We start from the raw sequence: 22,930 nt of genomic DNA on the forward strand, positions 1-22,930 counted from the left end.
TTGGATGTTCTTTTCTAGTTTTGACCTTCTGTCCTTCTTGGAAAGAGAAAAGAACATCGTTCTAGGAGTTATTCATCCATTCAAAATACATGTGAATTTATTGGCCTTCGACTATGCTCCAAGCACCTTCCTGGACACTGTCTTAATGCATTAGAAGCTAGAGTCCTGATACCTGATTCCATTTGATAGCTGTGTATCTTTGTAAAAATCATCTACCCAGCTGAGCCTAAAATGTGTCCTGTATAAACTGGAAGGTATAATAGCCATTGTCCTATAGAATTTATTGTAAAGATTAAAAAAAATCACCTTTGATAACGTAAGTGAGAGCATTTTGTAAGGAGAGTGTTATACAGATATGAATAATTACTATGGATTGAATTCAAACTACCTTCTCTTTATTCAGGAAACTGCACTATTTGTAACCCAGGATTTCTCTTTCTTAAATTTTATGAATTCTCCATTTCCTTGGTTGCATATTCCAGGTGTTTTGCAGCGAGGACTGTCAACTTAAACCACTGAACCTTAAACTCCCAGTGTTGTTTAAAGGCAAGGTAGTGCCTTTAAATATTTTTGCCAACAACGGAAGTGCTCGCGCTTTGGCTTCATTGTGCCCTAAAATAGAATGGCGCCTGGGCTGGGAGCGTGCTCCTTGACACCCCGGCGCGGCGCGCCGCGACCCGGGGATGCGTTAGTAAGTCGGTGCCGTTGTCTGACTTCCGGTGATAAGGAAGCTGTGTTTCCGCGGGAGCGGGCCGGCTGGTGAGGGTACGGGTTGTGTCCTGTAGGGCGGGAAGAGGCAGTTTGGAGCGGACGTCCGGGCGAAGGATGTTCAGGCTGAGGCGGTCGGGTCCGAGGGCTGGTGCGGGGTGCGTGACGGAGGTAGGGGAGTGAAGACGTCTAGCTGGGAGTGGGGACTGACTCAGCGCTAGGCGCTGAGGTGAAAAGCGCAGTTTGTACCCCTTTGTGAAATGTTTGGCCAGGAGGAGTTCGCGCTAGGGCCGCCTTCTTATTTGCATTCATTCACCCTGTTGGTTTGACTGCAGTTCCCAAAGAGGGGGCCTCTTTAGAACCTCTTTTGTGTTTGAAGTGCCTGAGAAGATCCCTGCAGGCTACTGAGTGAATAGTAGCTGCCTTTCTTTTCATCCCCCGCCCCCGCAACCCCCGCCTTTTTGGACCTCAATGATTTATCTGAAATATGACTTGCCTAAACTAATGCCACGATCCTTAATTCTCCCTTACCATTCCCTTATCAGAGGAATCTTGTTAATTTAACTGTGATGATCAAGATAGGGACAGAAGTTCATTTGGTCTGGGCTGGGGAGTCTCTCCCAGTGTCCTGGAGAAACGGAATTAAAGCAGTTTAAAACTAACCTTGTAGTTCAAAGTCTTAGAAAGCACTTTTATGTTGCCGTCCTCTAATCCAGGTTTTCATCTAGCGCCTTGGTAGATGGGCATTCAGGCCTTACTTGAACATTGTTAGTGATGAAGAACTCACTGTAACACAAGGCAGCATGTTCTATTCTTGGACCTATCTTATTGAGAGTAAAGTTTTTTGGGGTAGAAAGATGCAGTTAGTTTTCATATAATGCCCTTGGTCCAACCTGCATAGAGTATGCACAAAAAAGTTCACACATTCATTCATTCATTCAGGGAACACTTAATGATTGTCTCCAGTAGGGCAGATATTTCTGAGTACTGCTGCTAAGTCGTTTCAGTCCTGTCTGACTCTGTGCGACCCCATAGATGGCAGCCCAACAGGCTCCCCTGTCCCTGGAATTCTAGAGGTACTCATTGAAAGAATCTTTTCCTTCAAAAAGCACATAATTTGTGAGAAAGCACGTAGCTGGTGGGAAAGAGCCAAGAAGCAATCATAAAAGTGGTACGTACAAAAAAAGAGGTTTGCAAATAGATGCTATAAGAACATATGAGAAGATAACCTCCACTTTAGGTTGTTGTTGCCATTAAAGTGTGATATTTGGAATTGAAGTCAACTGTTCAGAAATATCATAGTATACACAAAAGTTAGGAATCTCTCTTGTTTTCAGTACAAAATTTTTGTTAATATAGTCTAACCTTTTTAAACAACCACACTTTGCTTTTGGATTCTTTCTGTTAAGGGAAATACCTGTTTATAAAAGCAACAATGGGAAACATTTATTGATCTAATAAATTACTATTTAATGATGGAAGTGCGATTTTTGTTTCATTTTATAGCTGAAGAAATGAAATTCAGGTAAAGTAACTTATGCAAGGTCACAAAGCTTACTTGGGAAACAAATCCAGATGGTTTGACTCCACAATTTGCTCTCAACATCACGCTATCCTACCTCCCTGATGGTAATAGTAGTAATTAACACTTACTAATCATTTACTATTTAATTCTTATAACAACTCCATAAGGTTAGAAAAATTATTATCTTTCATAGTTGAGGAAACCAAAATTTGGGTAGGTGAAGTCACTCAGGCAAGATAACACAGTAATCAGTTATAGAGTTAGGATCTGAACTCAGGCATTCTGTCTCTTACTTCCCACCGAATGGGAGATTGCATTTGGTGTAAAGTACAGTGTTCGTGTTTGAACTTGAATAAGTAAAAGTATATCTGCTGCTGCTGCTGGTAAGTCACTTCAGTCGTGTCCGACTCTGTGCGCTCCCATAAACGGCAGCCCACCAGGCTCCACCGTCCCTGGGATTCTCCAGGCAAGAACACTGGAGTGGGTTGCCATTTCCTTCTCCAATGCATGAAAGTGCAAAGTGAAAGTGAAGTTGCTCAGTCGTATCTGACTCTTTGTGACCCCATGGACTGCAGCCTACCAGGCTCCTCTGTCTATGGGATTTTCCAGGCAAGAGTACTGGAGTGGGTTGCCATTGCCTTCTCTGAAAAGTATATCTGAGGAAATTTATTACCATTAATTAATAGGAAAGTGATAAGAACTTGCCTTTATCCTTTCAGGATGGAACAAAAGTGGGACTTGGAAAATGTTGCCCTGTAAGAAGAGAAGAACTACATTGACAGAGTCCCCACAGCATCAGGGCAACCAGGAGGAAGATGACTTAGACCTGCAGTCAGCTGTTAAACCAGAATCTGACCAAGTGAAAGACCTGGGGTCAGTGTCCCTGTCCTGGAGTCCAAGTCATGGCAGAGCAGCTGACCTTGAAGTGCAGGATGCAGGCATTCAGCTTGGTATGGAGGACCCATCTTTGAGCTCTAGGATGCTCACCGAGGACACAAATGTGGCAGTTCTGGAAGCTGTGGATGTGGCCATCTCTCAGGGACTCACCCTTCCTTCCTTGGAGTCTTCCCAGCCTGTAAATACACACCTTGGTAAAGGAAAACTCCAGGCCACTAGCTCAAGGAGAGGGAAGAAAATTGCACTCAGACCTGGGTCAGTTACTCAAGAAGACCCAGGCGATCATCCTGTCGCTAAGGAGCCTTTTTCAGAAGAGCCTAGTGAAGAGGTCAAGGAAGAAGGAGGTGAGACATGGAAGATCTTTGGCTTCCATTTACCTTGTTAGTACCAGCTTGTCATTGCCTTTGCGCTTGTCACTGCACTCTCTGCAGTGCCTTTATAAAACAGCATTTCTGAAAGGGGAGCCTGGTTGGGTTTGGAATTGGAACGTTGGTCTTTGTAAGGGTCAGCACTGAACATTATGAAAGGGTGGAAACTTTCTTCTCCCCTCCTATTTCCTTGATCATCTTCCGTATTCTTTTCTTTCCCTTTTTGTTTTAGGGTTTATGTATTTGCTCTGTTGTGGTGTGTCTTTGTTGCTGCACGCTGGCTTTCTCTAGTTGCAGAGAGTGGGGCTATTTTCGTCGTCATGTGCAAGCTTCTCACTGCAGTGGCTTCTCTCACGGTGGAGCACGGGCTCTGGGGGTACTGCCTCAGTAGTTGTAGCACACAGGCTTAGTTGCCACGCGGCTTGAGGAATCTTCCTAGAGAAGGGATCAGGAACCGGTGTCCCTTGCATTGCAAAGTGGATTCTTAACCACTGGACCACCAAGGAAGCCCTCTTTCCTTCCATTTTATCTTTTCATCATTTCTGTAGGGATGAACTGTGTATGGCCTATTAATATTTGGTGGCTGTTTGTGAAGTGGGCCTTGAGGAGGGGCAGCAGCTATAAGGGAGAGACTACTGCCTATGGCATTTGGCAAGGCTCTCCAGAGATGCCATAACCCTTAGGACCTGAAGGATGAATTGTGATTTGATGGAATGGTGGCATGGAGTATCTTAGCCGAAGAACAGTCTGAGCAGAGGCAGGAGAGGTAGTGAAAGATGATGTCAGAGTGTTAGATTGTGTTTAGATTGTGATGGGCTTTGTTTTTTATGCTTGAATGTTTGAACTTTTCCTGAAGGTTATAGCTCACTAATAAATAAAAAGCAGAAGGCATACTTCTAACCTCAGAACACTTATAATCTAGTTGGGAAGAGAAGACACAAGCACCTAATTCATTTGGTGCAGTTTAGGACAATATGTGATTGAATGGAAGTGAGGTACAAGTAATTAAGATTTTTGAAACTGGATCTTGGTGTATTGATAGAATTCAATGGTTTAGGGTAAAGGAGTGGAAATAGAATAGCATTTTCTACAAACATGTAAAAGTGCTGTGTTTGTATGGGTGTGTAACAGGGTTTCAAATAGAAAGGATAAATTCAGATTACTATACAGAGTCATGCTGTTATGCCTTTGAGACCTTGTAAAGTATTGAGAAGAAAGGGTATGTCTTAGAGATATTAGAAAGAAAGAATTAATATTACTCAGAGACTGATAACATTTAATTTATCTGAGTTGGGGGATGGTGAAGCATGCCTTTGTTGGGGAGGTATTTGAGGGGTTAAAATGAGTTCGACTTTAGATATGGGGAGTGTGAGGTTACATTGAGGCCATCAAGGAAAAATAGAAAACTGAGATTGAAGTTTGTTAAGATGTAGAATGAAAAAAGTTTTGATTGTGGTTCTTCTCATGGAAAGGAACATGGTAGAAAATGATAGAGAAGGGAAAACTTGAGAAGTATCAATAATAGTGAAAGTCAAGGAGGCAGGAGAGTTTTAAGTGCAGGTACTTTATTTAAAACTTAGCGACCAAGGAGATATATTGATACCTGAGAAAAATATTACATTTAAAGGTTGATCTTTGAGAGTAGATTTAGGAGAGATTTTGGGAAAAGGAAATCAAATGATGAAATTAAAAAGGGAAGGATGAAAGTCCCAGTGATAATTTGTACAGTGGAGTGGAAAGGGAAATAGCTAGTCTTGCAACCACGTGACTTAAATTTTCTCCTTGGCTGTGGTATGTTTGTGACATGAAGACCAGAAGGAATGGAAGAAAATGCAGAATTAAAGTGCTAGAGACGGAATGTGAAATTAAGTAGGGGCTCAGGGGGGTTTAACTGTCAGTTAATGTCCAAGAATAGATAAATAAAATAAAAAATATCAAATGTAGATAAAAGAAACATTTTTGTTATAGTATTATCAGTAGTACTACTGCCCCTCATTAATCTGGATAATTGAAAGTTGATTCTCCCACCTTGTAATACTTCTGTTAGCTGTATGTGCCAGTAATGCCACCATCTCAGTGGCTCTGTGGTGAAAAGAATCTGCCTGTCAGTGCAGGAGATGCGGATTTGGACCCTGGGTCAGAGAGATCTCCTGGAGAAGGAAATGGCAACCCACTCCAGTATTTCGCCTGGGAAATTCCATGGACAGAGGAGTCTGGTAGGCTACAATCCATGGGGTTGCAAAAGAGTTGGACACGGCTTAGTGACTAAGCAAATAATACCAGTAAAAGAAGTACATTTTGACTCCCTTTTACCACCACCTGCCCCCGCCAAGTAACTTTTTTTGACCAAATAGAAATGTCACATAAAAAGCAGAAAGGAAGAAAGAAGGAAGATTGAAAATTCATATATGTGCATTTTGGAAAATATTGAAAAGTTGAAAGAAAAAAATAAAAATCACTCATAATCTTACTACTCAGAGTGAAAGTGAAAGTTGCTCAGTCGTCTCTGACTGTGCAACCCCATGGATAGTCCATGGAATTCTCCAGGCTAGAAATACTAGAGTGGGTAGCTGTTCCCTTCTCCAAGCGATCTTCCCAACCCTGGGATCAAACCTAGGTCTTCCGCATTGCAGGCAGATTCTTTCCCAGCTGAACCATCAGGGAAGCCCAAGAATACTGGTGTGGGTAGCCTATCCCTTCTCCAGAGGATCTTCCCGACCCAGGAATTGAACCGGTGTCTCCTGCATTAGCAGGCAAATTCTTTACCAGCTGAGCTACCAAGGAAGCCCCAGAGTAATTGCTGTTATAATTTAGTGCCTATTCTTTTTGTTGTTTTGCTTTTGTTAAGTAACATTTTGGTTTATTTTGAAGTATCAGCATTGTGTTACAATCGATATACACTGTTAAATTATGTTTTCAGGCTGCAGGTGTTCGTGATTAAACCTTTCTCTGGATTGGTATTTATTCTTGCAGAATTTTAATTGTTCTTTTAAAATTGATTTACATACCTTGAGTTGTTTTTTCTCCTTTCTTTGCCTTTTAAAAATGATTAACTTAGGTAGATTTCAGCTTACAATTAGTTGGTTTTTACAATTTTCAGCTAATTATTTTCATGTTACCAATTTGAAGTTGTTAGGTGGGCAGTAAGCAAATTACTTCTTCCTTATCTCTTGTAATATTCTTTATTTTAAGGTCTAGTTTGTCTTATATAAGAATTGCTATGGAATGTCTTTTTCCATCCTCTCAGTCTATATGTGTCTCTAGGTCTGAAGAGTGCCTCTTGTAGACAGCATGTATATGGGTCTTGTTCCTGTATCCATTCAGGAGTCTGTGTCTTTTGGTTGGAACATTTTATCCATTTACATTTAAAGTAATTATATATATATGTTCCTATTGACATTTTCTTAATTGTTTTGGATTTGTTTTTGTAGGTCTTTTCCTTCTCTTGTGTTTCCTGTCTATAGTAGTCCCTGTAACATTTGTTGTAAAGCTGGTTTGGTGCTGCTAAATTCTCTTTTAACTTTTACCTGTCTGCAAAGGTTTTGATTTCTCCATCAATATTGAATGAGATCCTTGCCAGGTCGGGTAATCTTGGTTGTAGGTTTTTCACATTCAGTACTTCAAATATAGCCTGCCATTCCCTCTGGCCTGCAGAGTTTCTCCTGAAAGATCAGCTGTTAATCTTATGGGGTTTCCCTTGTATGTTGTTGTTCAGTTGCTAAGTCATGTTCGACTCTTTGTGACCCCACAGACTGCAGCATGTCAGGCTTCCCTGACCTTCACTATCTCCTGGAGTTACTCAAACTCATGTCCATTGAGTCGGTGATGCCATCCAACCATTTCATCCTCTGTCACCCCCTTTTCCTCCTGCCGTTAATCTTTCCCAGCATCAGAGTCTTTTCCAATGTGGCCAAAGCAATGTAGCTTCAGCTTCAGCATCAGTTCTTTCAGTGAATATTCAGGATTGATTTCCCTCAGGATTGACTAGTTTGATCTCCTTGCTATCCAAGAGTCTCTCAAGAGTCTTCTCCAGCACCACCATTTGAAAGCATCAATTCTTTGATCTCAGCTTTCTTCATGGTCCAACTCTCACATCCATACATGACTACTGGAAAACGCACAGCTTTAACTTTACAGACCTTTGTTGGCAAAGTAATGTCTCTGTTTTTTAATATGCTTTCTAGGTTTGTCATCGCTCTTCTTCCAAGGAGCGTCTTTTAATTTCATGGCTGCAGTCACCATCTGCATTGATTTTGGAGCCCATGAAAATAAAATCTGTCACTATTTCCACATTTTCCCCATCTATTTGCCATGAAGTGATGGGACTGGATGCCACGATCTTTGTTTTTTGAATGTTGAGTTTTAAGCCAGGCTTTTTCACTCTCTTCTTTCACCCTTACCAAGAGGCTGTTTAGTTCCTCTGCTTTCTGCCTTTAGAGTGGCATTATCTGCGTGTTTGAGGTTGTTGATCTTTCTCCTGGCAGTCTTGATTTCAGTTTGTGAGCTATCCAGCCAAGCATTTCGCATGATATACTCTGCCTATGAGTTAAATAAGCCGGGTGACAATATACAGCCTTGATGAACTCCTTCTCCAGTTTAGTTATTGCTTTTCACTTGCTGCTTTTAATATTTTTTCTTTGTTTTATTTTTTGTTAGTTTGATTAGTATGTGTCTTGGCGCCTTTCTCCTTGGGTTTACCGTGAAGGAGATTCTCTGTGCTTCTTGGATTTGATTATTTCTTTTGGCATGTTAGGGAAGTTTTCAACTATAATCTCTTCAAAAAATTTCTCAGACTCTTTTTCTCCTCTTTTGAGACCCCTATAATTCAAATCTGTTTAGTATTGTTCCAGCGGTCTCTGAGACTATCCTCAATTTTTTTCATTCTTTTTCTTTTATTCTGCTTTTCAGCAGTTATTTCCGCCATTCTATTGTCTAGCTCACTTATCTGTTTTCTACCTTAATTATTTGAGTATTGATTTTTTTCTAGAGTATTTTTAATTTCAGTAATTGTATTGTCTATCCCTGTTTATTTTTTATTTCTTCTAGATCCTTGTTAAATGTGTTCATTGATTCTGTCATTTTTTCCATTCTGTTTTCGAGATTTTGGATCATCTTTACTATCATCTCTCTGAATTCTTTTTCAGGTAGTTTGGCTATTTCCTCTTCATTTATTTGGTCTTGTGATTTTTTACTTTGTTCCTTCATTTGCACAATATTTCTCTTATCTTTTCATTTTTCGGTAAGTTACTGTATGTGAGGTCTCCTTTTCCCAGGGTCTAGTGTTGTGTTCCTTCTTCCTTTTAGTTTCTGCCCTCAATGGATGAGATTGGTCCAGTGGGTTGTGTAGGCTTCATGTTGGGAGGGACTTGTTCGAAGGAACTTAGGTTAGCAAGGAGAATAGGTGAGATGAATCAGCTATGGGAAATGATTTGTACACTGGCACTGAGGGAAAAAAAGAAAGACTAGTTGTGTAAAAACTGCAGAATAGGGAGTTCCCTGGGGTTCCACTGGTTAGAAATCTTTGCTTTCACTGCTGTGGGCCTGCGTTCAATTCCTGGTCAGGGAACTAAGATATTGCAAGCTTCGTGGAATGGTCAAAAAATAAATAAAAAATAGAATCTTCAGAATAAGTGTGTTGCATTGGAATAGATTCTTATGGTGCTGAACATCTTAAATATTCTTTAGAGGTATGAGTTCACAGTTGGGAAAAAGTGTCTGAAACATTTTCTTTTCCTAGAGGAAGCAAATGATGACAATCCAGAGTATAATTTCCTAGAAGAACTTGATGAACCAGATGCAAAGGATTTCTCACTGACCAGGCAGTAAGAATCACCAGTGAGTCTGTGTTTTTTATGAGTCATGCTCTTGACTTTTCCACATCTGCTTTTTGTTTACTTTGCAGATTTTTGAGGGTGAAGCTTGTAGCCCACTTAGATTAAGACATTTAAGTTTCCTCTACCATTTATTTCTATAATTCTTTAAATTTACATATATATTCAGGAATCCTTTCAGTTACTCATTTATACATCCCACAGTCACGAATTGAGTCCAGTATTTGGCAGCGATTGTACTGAAATGAGTAAGACATGGCCTCTGCCTGTAGGATGTCAGCTTAGTAGGGGGATACAGACAGGAACAGCTACAGTACAAAGTGATAAGTGCTATAATAATAGCTCGTGTATAAGGTACCCTGGCGGCCTAGAAAAGGGTATATAGTGTCCTATGTATACTATGGCTTAGGGGATGATTCACAAAATGAGATGTTTCATCTTAGTTTAGAAGGAGCAATAAGAAATTTTTGGCGAATGGGGCCAGAGAAGGATATTTCAAATAGAAGAATGTCTGCAGACCATGAAATTATGAAACAACAATACATTTGTTTCAAAAATAGTAAGTCGTTTGATTCAGTTGTCTGAGTGAGTGATGATAGAAAAGCAGTGTTCAGGTCTTGGAGAACCTTAGATTTGATTTTTGATCTGTCAAAAAGGAGAGCTCATTGAGTTTTAAGCAGGAAATCAGTAGGAACTGACTTGGATTCTAGAAACATCACTTTGATTTAATGCCAGTTTAATTTATTGATTTGGTGGGTAAAGAGAGCAAGATTGGAGGCATGGGAAACAGATAACTTGGCTTGAGTCATGTTTTAAAAAATTATTCCGTTGCTCATTTGCCAATAATGGATAAGATGTTTCAGGAACTGTTGATTTGTATCCCCTGTCCTGGGAGAGTGAACACCACGTGGTGAGGGTAAACGTCAGCTGGTGACAAGGTTATGAAGAAAGCTTTGTCAGTGTGCCAAAGTGTTCATTATGTACCTGAACCATGCAGGTCTTTGTCCAAAGAGCATTATGTGAGCACAGTCCTGTAGCACTTATGTTTTGTTTTGTTGCTTTAGTTCATCTTTCATGTCATTTTTGAGATTAGAGTGCCTTTTTCTTTATGAAGGTCTTCCGTTTATTTTGGTATGTTATGACAGTTAAGGTTAGAGGAAGCATTGAAAGGCAAGTACCAAGAATCAAACAAAAAGTATAGAAAGAAAAGGCTGGAGGATTCTTGCTATAAAGTAAATTAGAGAAAAGAAAATGTTATTAAGAAAATCATAAGGAAGACAAAATACATTTACAATACTGTATTTATTGATACTTTAGGTTTGTGTTGTCTGTTTATAGGATAAATCATTTGTCATTGTGTTAGTATTGTCTTATATGATACAGAACAGTGTAGGCATATGTGTCAACTGGACATGAGAAATGAAAAGATGATGTGATAAAGAAATTCATATTTATTTACTGGTATAAGGATTCATGCATTGATAATGAAGAAACAATGCTATGATGGCTTGATAGTAGCCTAGTGTAATTGATAGGATTGCTTCATGGTACCCTGGCCTGTAGATGAATGAATTGTTACAGAAATTTTATGGCTTACAATATTATAGTCCTTAAAAAAACTAAGATCATGGCATCAGGTCCCATCACTTCATGGCAAACAGAAGGGGGAAAAGTGGAAGCAGTGATAGATTTTATTTTCTTGGGCTCCAAAATCACTGCGGATGGTGACTATAGCTATGAAATTAAAAGATGTTTGCTCCTTGAAAGGAAAGCTATGACAAACCTGGATAGCATATTAAAAAGCAGAGACATTGCTTTGTCAATAAAGGTTCGTATAGTTAAAGCTATGGTGTTTTCAGTAGTCATGTATGTTTGTGAGAGTTGGACCATAAAGAAGAGTGGGCATTGAAGAATTGATGCTTTCGAACTGTGGTGCTAAAGACTTTGAGAGTCTCTTGGATGGCAAGGAGATCAACCCAGGTAATCTTAAAGGAAATCGACCCTGAATATTCATTGGAACATCTGTTGCTGAAGCTGAAGCTTCAATACTTTGGCCTCTTGATGCAAAGAGCCAACTCTTTGGAAAAGACCCTGATGCTGGGAAAAACTGAAGGCAAAAGAAGAAAGGGACAGCAGAGGATGGCATGGTTAGATAGCATCACCACTCAGTGGACATGAATTTTAGCAAACTCTGGGAGATAACAGAGGACAGGGAAACCTGGCGTGCTGCAGTCTGTGGGGTTGCAAACAGTCAGACATGACTTAAAGACTGAACAAAAGTAACATTTAGTCAATATTCATGTACAGGATTGTTAACATCGTTACATTTTTAAAAAATGAGAGGCTGATACAAGGTTTCTCTGATTACAAGAGAGAGGCATACTGTACGGTAATGTAACTCTTTGAAAGCAAAGTTATAAATCAGTAATAAAGCTAACACATTGTTAATTTTATATTAAATATCACTTTCTGTAAGCGTAGGCTATTCATTTCAGTATAAGTCTTGCACATGATGTTCTAATACTTGGGCAATGATAATGATGATGACACAGAAACATCTCACACAGTTCTTGCCATACAGTTATTAGATTTTCACATAAAGACATGCATATATACACAACAGATAGGTTTATTAACTGTTGGCATGGTGACTATTTACTGTTCATTAAGTAGAAGTGGATCATGAAAAAGGCCTTTATCCTCCTTGTCTTCACATTGTGTCAGCTGAGGAGGAAGAGGAGAAAGAAGGGAGGTTGGTCTTGCTGTTGCAGGGGTGGTGAGACAGAAGAGGTGATGGAGGCAGATGAGGAAGCAGAGAGTGTGACATTGTGGAAATACATTGTAATTTTTGTCTGACTTTTTTGCTTTTTCATTTCTTTAAAAATGTTTCTGTATGGTACCAATCCGTCTCCCACCATGTGCTTTGGTTTCAGAGTCTATATCATGAAGGTGCCATGTAAAAGAAATCAAAGGCAGTCTTAAATAATCAGAATTCTTCTGCCAGATTGTCTTATATCAGTGCTCATTGGCACTGGTCTGGAAGCACTCATCTCCATCAAGTCATCTTATGTTAATTCCTCTGGTGTAGGGTCTGTTAGCTCTTGAATTTCTCTAAGATCCAAAACTTGAATCTCTTCACCTCCATCTTTTTGAGGCCATATTCACAATCTCTTTCCTGATTTCCTTGATTGGCTCTGTTGTAAATCCTGTGAATTCATGCATGACTTCTGAACACGGTTTTCTCCAGTGGGGAGTTATTGTTGCAGGTTTGATGGCTTTCTTGGCTTTTTCCCTAACGGGGATCTTGGCATCTTCAATAGTGTAATCCTTCCTCCAGGCTTACATGATGTTCTCTCCATAGGGGCACTTGTATATTGGTGAGAATATCCTGTGTAATGCGCCTTTAAGGTCCTTAGGACTCCTGATCTAAAGGCTGAATTGGAGACAGCTTTGGAGGCAAGTAGACCTGTGGCTCAGCTGGTAAAGAATCTGCCCGCAATGCGTGGGACCTGGGTTTGATCCCTGGGTTGGGAAGATCCCCTGGAGAAGGGAAAGGCTACCCATTCCAGTATTCTGGCCTAGAGAATTCCATGGACTATATAGTCCATGGGGTCGCAAAGAGTTGGACACGACTGAGTGACTTCACAGACCACTTAGATGCCTTCAGTGTTGAATTCATGGGGTTCTGGGTTGCCAGGGGCACTGTCCTATATGAAAAGAAGCTTAAAAAACAAGGTATTTCCTGACTTCAGGGACAAAGCATTGATGGAACCAATCCAGAGAAAGGGCCTCTTTTTTTTTTTTTTTTAAATATCCAAAGACTGGTAGCTCCTGTTTTATCTTTTCCCTTCAAGGCTCTGGGGTGAGCAGCTTAATAGAGAAGGGCAGTCCTGCTCATAAACCTGACTGCATTTTCACAGAACAGTAGACTTAGTCTCTCCCTTCCTGCCTTAAATCCTGGTGCTTGCTTCTCTTTCTTACTAATTAATGTCTTTTGTGGCTTTTTTCCCCCCTCCTCCAGATTAGGGCATTTTTGTCTGCACTAAAAACCAATCAGGCAGATACTCCTTCTCCTCAATGATTTTCTTAATGCCATCTGGGAACTCGCCTGCTGCCTCTGCATCAGCAGAGGCTGCTTCTCCTGTTATCTTGACAGTTTTTAAGCCAAACCTCTTTCTAAAATTATCAAACCATCCTTTGTTGGCACTAAATTCTCTAGCCTTATGTCCTTCACCTTCCTTTTGCTTTAAATTGTATAATGACTTTGCTGTTTCTCAAATCGTGTCAGATAGGTATGTCTTTCTTATAGCAATCCTCCACCCACATAAAAGTTGCATTCTCAACATGAGATAAAAAAGTATTTTGCAAAAAGCTCTAGGTTTTTGCACCTGCTTGTGTAGCTTCAGCTATGGCTTCATGAATTTCCTTTTCTTTCTTCCAAAGGTCTTTAAACTGGCTTCGTTTATCTTGAAATGGTAGGAAATCACAGCTGCAGACTGCAGTCTCTGGTACCTATCAGGCAATTCAGTGTTCTCTTGTAATGTCCTGACCGTGCTTCTTGGGAGCACTTCCAGCATCACTAGTGGCACTTCGTATGGGTCCCATGGTTATTATTCAGGGTCTGTGGTATTGTGCTAAACTTGATGGAGAATACTCAAGAACTGCAAGAGATCACTTTTTACTACAGTATGCAATCACAGACTTTGGAAAGCTTCCTGTGGTTACATATGTTTTCTTCCCACGTAAGCATTTTCATGGCCTCTCTGATGTAGCCTTTCAATCTGTTTGGGGAACTGGGGTGACAGGGAGTTCATCAATTCTGCAGATAGCTTGTCCTACTCTCAAACACCTCCTCAGTTAATGTTTTCCTTATGGAACCTGAATCTATCTTTTATGTTTCTCTTTTGTCCATTATTGCTAAGAATATAATTTACCCCCAAATGTGCACAGTATGTTTCTTTTCCTACATTTTTTTCTTTACTGTGCTAAACATACCAAGTTTCTTCAGTTCTCTACATTTCAGCCTTTCCACACTTCACCCCTCAAGTTAACCTTCTTCTGGATTCTAGCCTTTGTTTTTAGGAAAATTTCTCCCTTATTACATTTTATTATGAAACTTCAAACATATGGAAAAGTTGAAAGAATTGTACAGTGGACACCCATATTCTCACCACCTACTTTCTATAGTTAACTTTTCATATATTAATTATGCAGCGCTTCACTTATTTCTCTATCCGTCTCCAAATCTTTTTTTTTTTTTTTTAAGCATTTCATAGTGAGTTGTAGATATCTAAACATTTCATCAGGGAGAAGGCAATGGCACCCCACTCCAGTACTCCTGCCTGGAAAATCCTATGGACGGAGGAGCCTGGTAGGCTGCAGTCCATGGGATTACTGAGGGTTGGGCACAGCTGAGCGACTTCATTTTCACTTTTCACTTTCCTGCACTGGAGAAGGAAATGGCAACCCACTCCAGTGTTCTTGCCTGGAGAATCCCAGGGACAGTGGAGCCTGGTGGGCTGCCATCTGTGGGGTCACGCAGAGTCGGCCACAACTGAAGTGACACAGCAGCAGCAGCAATTTCATTATGCATATCATGAATTAGGGGCTTCCCAGGTGGTGCTTGTGGTAAAGAACCCACCTGCCCATGCAAGAGAGATAGGGTACCACAGGTTCAATCCTTCGGTCGGGAAGATCCCCTGGAGAAGGGAATGGCAGTCCATTCCATTATTCTTGCCTGGAGAATCCCATGGAAAGAGAAACCTGTCGGGCCGCAATCCATCGGTTTGCAAAGAATCAGACACGACTGAAGCGACTTAGCCCACATGCATCATGAATTAGAACTGAATATTTGTTTACAGTTTTTCTTTTTAAGTATGTTTATATACATTATTATATAAATTATTGACTTCCCTGGTGGCTCAGACGGTAAAGCGTCTGTCTACAATGCGGGAGACCTGGGTTCGATCCCTGGGTCAGGAAGATCCCCTGGAGAAGGAAATGACAATCCACTCCAGTATTGTTGCCTGGAAAATCACATGGACAGAGGAGCCTGGTTGGCTACAGTCCATGGGGTCGCAAAGAGTCGGACACAACTGAGTGACTTCACGTCACTCATATACACATTATTGCATAGAAATCTTAAGTGTACTATTCAGTGAGGTTTGATGAGTGAAAGCCCTAACAAGATAGATATTTATCACCCCCAAAGTACCTACTGGCCCCTCGAGATCAGTACCCTGACCATTCTCCCAGGTGTAACCATTGTTCTGTTTTTGTTTTTTTTTTAAATCACAGATTAGGTGTTTGCCTGTTTTAAAACTTCCTGTAAATGGAATCATGTAGTATGTGTTGTGTTGTGTAAGGCTTCTTTCACTTAGCATGTTTCTGAGATTCATGTGTATTGCTTGTATTATTTAATTTCTTCCTTTTTATTGCTGAGTTGAATTCCAGTGTAGAAATATACCAATTTGTTTATTTTTCAATCTCTAGTTGTTGATAGACCCGTGATTCTTTCTAATTTCTGGCTGTCTTGAACAAAGATAGCTCTGAACTCTCTTGTTTGAAGGATAATTGCTTTAGAGAACCTTGTTGTTTTCTGTCTGACCTCAACATGAATCAGCCATAGGTGTATATTTGTCCCCTCCCTCTTGAACCTCCCTCCCATCTGCCTCCCCATCCGACCCCTCTAGGTTGATACAGAGCCCCTGTTTAAGTTCCCTGAGACATACAGCAAATTCCCTTTGGTTATCACTTTTATTATGGTAATGTAAGTTTCCATTTTACTCTCTCCATACGTCTCACTCTCTCCTTCCCTCTCCCCATGTCTATAAGTCTGTTCTCTATGTCTGTTTTTCCATTGCTCCCTTGCAAATCAATTCATCAGTACCATCTTTCTAGATTCTCTATATATGCATTAGTATATGATATTTATCTTTCTCTTTCTGACTTACTTCACTCTGTATAATAGGCTCTAGGTTCATCCACCTCATTAGAACTGACTCAAATGTATTTCTTTTATGGCTGAGTAATATTCCATTGTGTACGTTTTCTCTTGTTAGAGTTGTGAACAAATATTTTATTTCCTTTGGTCAGCTCTCTAGGGGAGGAATCGTTGGTCATATAGTAGCTGTATATTCTGAGAAATTGCCAGCCCTTTTTCCAAAGATCTTTTATATTCTTTTTAGAGTTCCAGTTGATTCACATCCTCATAAACGTTTGGATTTTAGCTTTTTAATGCCCTCTTAAGTAGGGCTTTTATAGAAATGATCACAGTCCTCTAGAATTGATCTGAAGGCCAACCAAAAAAATTGAGACCTTTTTCAGATTAATTGGTTTTAAGCCATGTTACCTTTTTGTGCACTTAAGAAACTGATTTTTGAAAATCCTAAATGCATGACTTGTTTATCCCTATTCCGTTTCATCCAATTAATTTGAGAAAACCTAGAATTTTGAATCTGTCATTGGTTGGTTTGGTGATCCCTGCCAGCTTTGTATCATTTACAGATTTGAAAAGTGTGTTTTCTGGCTGTTTTCAGTTGTTAATGGCATTGCTGGTCCAAAGATAGAGTTCTTTGACACATTACTGGAGACTTCTCTCTTGACTCCATTCAGTAGGATAGGCCAGCAGACTGTGAATTTATCTCATAAAATCATCGAGGACTTCCCTGGTGGTCCAGTGGTCAGGAATCCACTTACAATACAGGGGACATGGGCTCAGTCCCTGGTGCAGGAAGATTCCACATGCATTGGGGCAACTAAGCTCATGTGCCTGAGCTGCTGAGCCAGTTCTCTCAAGCCTGATGCTCTGCAACAGGGGAAGCCCCTGCAATGAGACGCCCATGCCACCACAAAGTAGAGAGTTCCCTCTGTTCTCCACAACTAGAGGAAGTCTGCACACAGCAACAAAGACCGGGGTGACCACAGATAATAAATAAACAAAAAAAAAAATGCCTAGCTTATGTTTTTGTTTGTTTTCCCACTAGAATTTGAGCTTCATTCATGAGAGTTTCTGTCATATATCTGAGCATCTAGAACAGGGATTAAAGCATATAGTTGTTGTTCAATAAATGTTTTTGAATGAGTGAATGATGGATATTAATACATTTGAGGATTTTGTCAAAAGCCTTGCTAAAAATAACTTTCTTTGTTTTCCTGGAATTCCCTCTATTGCAAAATGAGATAAGTATGTGCCAACAACATACTATTTGGCTTTTTTGCAGAAAAGGACATGAATGAACTGATGGAAGAGTCGTTTGAAACTGTGAGTAGTGATCTTTGAATGAGAACTTTGGACACTAAAGGTGGATTTTCCAGCAAGCTCTATCCTTTGGTCTCAGGGCCTCTCTCTCCAGAACAGTGGTCTGACCAAGCCTTCTCCTTGCAGTCCACCCAGGAGAGAATATAGTGACAGGAGAATTTTGGTAACTAATAGACTTTGAATATCCATATCTTAGTAAAGTTTTCCTTATGAGCTTTTACATAATCTTTTCAACTGTCACATGGTACATCCTTAAAGATTGCAAACTAATTATAGTTTCTTTTTTCATAAATTTCTCTCTTAAAAGATAATCTGATCATTTTGAGTTATCCATGCTCTGTCTTTACCATTACAAGTTGGCCAAGTGAGAAAGTTTTTTTCTGGCATGAAAATTATGCCATGTGCTGGACTGGTTGAGCCCAGAAGTGAGAAAGGATCCAGTGCATGCTCTTTCTGTGTGACAGCATTATTAAAGTCCTGTCAACCAGTCTTCATTTTCCCCTGTCACTGTTGGGGTGACTTTTACGTGCCAATTCCCCAAGAAAATCCTTCTTTCCCTTTGCCCTCAGTTTCAAGATGAGATGGGATTCTCCAGCATGGAAGATGACAGCCCAGAACAGGACGAACATGTGGCTGAGCCTCGGCCTAACTTTAACACTTCTCGAGCCTTATGGTAGGCTAATCAAAGACCTTGAGACCCAGAGTAGAGGAAAAGTGTATGTCTGAGAGGGTTTTGAGAAGTTTTGGTTAACAGTTTCTCATCCCTGACTGCCTGTTGTTACTGTTATAAGGATGCTGAGCCCCATGGGGGTGTTGGGTGTGAAGCGAATAATTCTCCTTCTTATGGGGCAGTGCCGCTCTAGACCAAGCTGTATCTGTTTGGGAAGGGAGAAAAAGCAGTAGCTGGCATCCATAGCAGCTTCTCCAGGGGAGTGGTGCTGGAGAGGTGTGTAGGCCTCTGTGTGGCCAGCCATACAAACTACTCCAAAGTGTAATATCCAGTATGTCCTTTTTGTTCTTCTGCTTTTCATTAACAGAATGATAGTCTAGTAAAAGTTAATGAACCTTCATTGGTCTCCAGGGCATTAATTGAGCAAACCATGAAGCACCTACGGTAATGCCCTGGCATCTCAAAAGTGTGTACTGCCCTTTTCACATGAATTAGCACTTCTGTTGTCCCATCCAGAAAGTAGAAGCTTTAATTTCCCCCCCCATATTTGTGTGGAGTTTGCAGAGTTCATCCGTACTTTGTTGTTATCCATTCTGAGTAGCAGCATACTATCATTAGGTACCGGCTAGATGTCAGGGTATGGTTTGTGCCTTGGGTGGAACAAAGCAAAACCCAAGGACTCATAGCTTTTAATTAGTCCTGCGCTTTACCTTAACAGCATTACCTAACTAGAGAGCTTTGGATTCACCTGAAAGCTAGACCTTCAGGTAACATACAATTTAGTGAAAAAGGCTAGGTATACTAACCAATGCCTAAAAAGTCGGGAGTAGCAGTCATCAGTTCAGTCAGTTCAGTCGCTCAGTCGTGTCTGACTCTTTGCAACCCCATGGACTGCAACATGCCAGGTTTCCCTGTCCTTCACCAGCTCCCGGAGCTTGCTCAGACTCACGTCCATCAAGAAGGTGATGCCATCCAACCATCTCATCCTCTGTTGTCCTCTTCTCCTCCTGCCTTCAGTCTTTCCCAGCATCAGGGTCTTTTCCAACGAGTCAGTTTCTCGCATCAGGTGGCCAGAGTATTGGAATTTCAGCTTCAGCATCAGTCCTTCCAATGACTATTCAGTCATATTCCATTATAATAAATACCATAATATAACCACAACAGAAATCTCAAGAGTTCCTTTTTTCCCCCCAACTTTGTTGAGTTTTAATTGATAGATAAGGTTCTAAAATGTTGAAAGTGCACAGCGTGATGATTTGATATACATTATGTATTACAAAAGGATTTCACCCATGAAGTTAATGAATACTTCTGTCACCTCACATATTTGCCGTTTTTCTTTTTTTGAGAACATTTTCAAGGTTTCTTAGAGTTCTTTTTTTTTCTTTTTCCAGTTTTATTTTTATTGATTTTTTTTAACACCAAAAACATTTTGTATTGGGGTACAGCCAATTAACAATGTTGAGATAATTTCAGGTATACAGTGAAGCGACTCAGCCATGCATATACATTTATTATTCTCCCCCAAAGTCCCCTCCCATCCAAGCTGGCACATAACATTGAACAGAGTTCCATGTGCTGTACAATAGGTTTTTGTTGGTTATCTATCTTAAATATGGCAGTGTATACATGACCTTCCCAAATTCCTTCACTATTCCTTACCCCGCAACAACCATGAGTCTCTTTTTAAAGTCTGTGAGTCTCTTTCTGTTTTGTAAGTAAGTTCATTTGTATCACTTGTTTTTAGATTCCAAAAATAAGGCAGGTCACATGATATTTCTCCTTCTCTGTCTAACTTACTTCACTCCGTATGATACGCTAGGTCCATTCATGTTACAGCAAATGGCTTTATTTCAATCTTTTTAATGGTTGAGTAATATTTCATTATGTGTGTGTGTGTGTATATACATATATATGTGTATATACGCACATGTATGTATATATGTGTGTGTGTATATACCCCTCACCTTCCCCTGAAGGAGGGCATGACAACCCAGTCCAGTATTCTTGCCTGGAGAATCCCCAGGGACAGAGGAGCCTGGTGGGCTACAGGCCAGGGGTCACAGAGAGTGGGACGTGGCTGAGCACAGGACGGCGGCTCACCCTATCTTCTCTGTCTGTTCCTCTCAGTGGACGTTTAGGTGCTTCCACGTCTTGGCCGTGGTGAACAGTGCTGCCGTGAACACTGCGGTGCATGCATCTTTTTGGGCCACGTTTTTCTCTGGATATACGCCCAGGAGTGGGATTGCAGGGTCATATGGTAGCTCTGTTTTTATTTTTTAAAGAACTTTCACACTGTTCCTTAGAGTTTGTATTTGATCCGCTTACTTCACACCGTATGTCATAGAAAGAAATTCTAGTGTAGCAGAATAGAACCTGAGCACCTATGATCATGGGACTTGATCAATAGACCTATTTCGTTTCCACTACACACCTCTGTGTGCCAATTTTTAAAATTTGGGAATTACATAACTACTTAAAAAGTTCTTATTCAGTTCAGTTACCTTCTGGTATTCAGTTGATCTGCTTAGGCTGCTGCTGCTTTTCTTTTAGCTGGAAATACAAACCTAGGTTATTATTTGATTATGAGTAGAATATCACATGGAAAGTAGGTTACCTGTGCTCCCCTTTTAGCTGTCCATCGAGATAATGCTTCTCAGAATCAGGTACAGCTCTTTTTGCATTATCTACTCTTTTTTCCTGCTTCTGGTCTGTTCGTCGGGTAGGTATGCAGATAATCAAAAGAGTTTTCAGTTCTCAGTAAAAGTGTACAGAGGACAGTCCTGTGTCTATAGATTTTCATCCTGGGCCTGCCCATACTTGCAATAAATACTGTTAAAGGAAACATAATGTTTACCCCCCGGGGGCTGTTGGAACAAAGTTATGATCATTTAACTATTGTACAATCTAGAGGATTTATTGAATTAGGATTACCTGCTAGTCATAGCTGCTTGAGCAGGTTGTATGCTGATTTCATAGAGTAGCAACTTTTGCTTAATCACTTGAGTGTCTTCTGCGTCTGCCTCAGAACTAGCATTTGGATTCTTACTTCAGCCCCTGACAGTCTCTCTGTCTCTTAGGAAGTAGGGGTGGGAGGGAAGTGATAGAAAGCTTGGAGGAGGAATTTAGAGGGCTATTTTCATGGAGATGAGCAGGGTCATACTTGAACCACCTTCTCACTATTGATCTGAACTGCTGTGTGCTTTAGGGCCTCCCAGGTGGCAATAAGAACCCGCCAGCCAGTGCAGGAGACGCAAGAAGCGTGGGTTCAATCCATGTTTCAGGAAGAGCCCCTGGAGTTAGGAAATGGCAACCCACTCCAGTATGCTTGCTTGAGAAATCCCATGGATGGAGGAGCCTTGTGGGCTACAGTCTATAGGGTTGCAAAGAAACAGGATGGAAGTGACGTAGCATGCATGTAGCACCATATGTTTTAGTTTGTGCCCTTTCTACTCCACGCTAGAAGGTCTTTGAGTTTTTAAGAAAGGAAGTCAGGGCAGCCTGAATGAATAGGAGCTGGAGAACAGGAAATGCTAGACCTGGGGTGGGAGTAACAGCTAGCTTAGAGAACAGATGTTGTGCTTTGGGAAGATTCGGTATCACCGTTAAGAATAAGTCCCAGATTAATGTAACTGTCAGTGGGATGCGAAAATCGTGGGTTCCCATTAGCTCCTTGGCTGCTTTGTTATCCAGACATTACTGTATGTTTAGATTTTAGTTTAATTTTACCTTCATTAGTATATTACTCAGAGTACTGATTTTAGGAGAATGGGTAGGGGACGATTAAGAACCATCTTATTTGAATCTACTTTGGGAGAAGATTTGGGTAGGCTAGGAGTTTGCCTGTTGGCTAAAGTGAGACTTGAGGACTAGCAGTAGATGGAAGTTGCTCAGACTGGCTTAGCCCATGGTAGGAAGGAACTGGATGTTGTTTTGGACCCATGGAAATGTTCAAATCCAGTCATCTCCCTGTGGGGGATAGGTTTGAGAAACCACTGGCCAACTTACTAAATGAGCAACATCGCACCGTGAAGGAGCTACTTGAACAGCTGAAGATGAAGAAATCTTCAGCCAAACAGCAGCGGGAAGTAGAGAGGGTGAAGCCCCAGAGGGAGAAGGTTCATCAAACTCTGATTCTAGACCCAGCGCAGAGGAAGAGGCTGCAGCAGCAGATGCAGCAGGTAAGGCTCTTCTTGGTAATGTTAATATTGGATCACCTTCATCTTTTGAGATGAAGCCAAAAATTAGCAGCTTGTGAAAGTCAGAAATAGGTGTCTTGGTAACCATTGAAACCACAGGACCACATCTTCACATCAGTCAGGACCTTGAAACGTCACCATGTCGTGTCTTTATGGCTCAGATAAGAATGCATGTAAAAGGACTTCCCTGGTGGCCTAGTGATTAAGACTCCAAGCTTCCAATTCAGGGGGCACAAGTTCAATCCCTGGTTTGGAACTAAGATCCTGCATGCTGCACAGCATAGCCTAAAAAATAAATGAAAAAGAATGCTGTAAGATTTCAAAGAATCTTTAGTAATCCCTTCTGAATTGAACAGCCTTATGCCAGAGTAGTTTTTGTTTTTTCTAATCTCAGTTCGTCTGGTTTGAGGTTAAACTTCCTTTGATTCTGTTGTTTTGCTGAAGTAGAGCATATCTGAGAAAAGAATTCATA

The 22,930-nt window shown here is 40.7% G+C and overlaps 1 protein-coding gene across 1 annotated transcript in view; it reads left to right on the forward strand.

The window, feature by feature from the left end:
• Window positions 1–2,978: 2,978 nt before the first annotated feature.
• The window catches only part of YY1AP1 (YY1 associated protein 1), a 30,673-nt gene continuing 10,721 nt past the window's right edge, over window positions 2,979–22,930 (forward strand). Inside the window, 4 exon segments of the mRNA XM_068965852.1 lie at window positions 2,979–3,474; window positions 17,552–17,592; window positions 18,159–18,262; window positions 22,242–22,440. Of these exon segments, the coding sequence (XP_068821953.1) occupies window positions 2,979–3,474; window positions 17,552–17,592; window positions 18,159–18,262; window positions 22,242–22,440 (840 nt within the window).

This window comes from Capricornis sumatraensis, chromosome 2 (assembly GCF_032405125.1).
Source record: "Capricornis sumatraensis isolate serow.1 chromosome 2, serow.2, whole genome shotgun sequence".
Taxonomy (NCBI): Eukaryota; Metazoa; Chordata; class Mammalia; order Artiodactyla; family Bovidae; genus Capricornis; species Capricornis sumatraensis.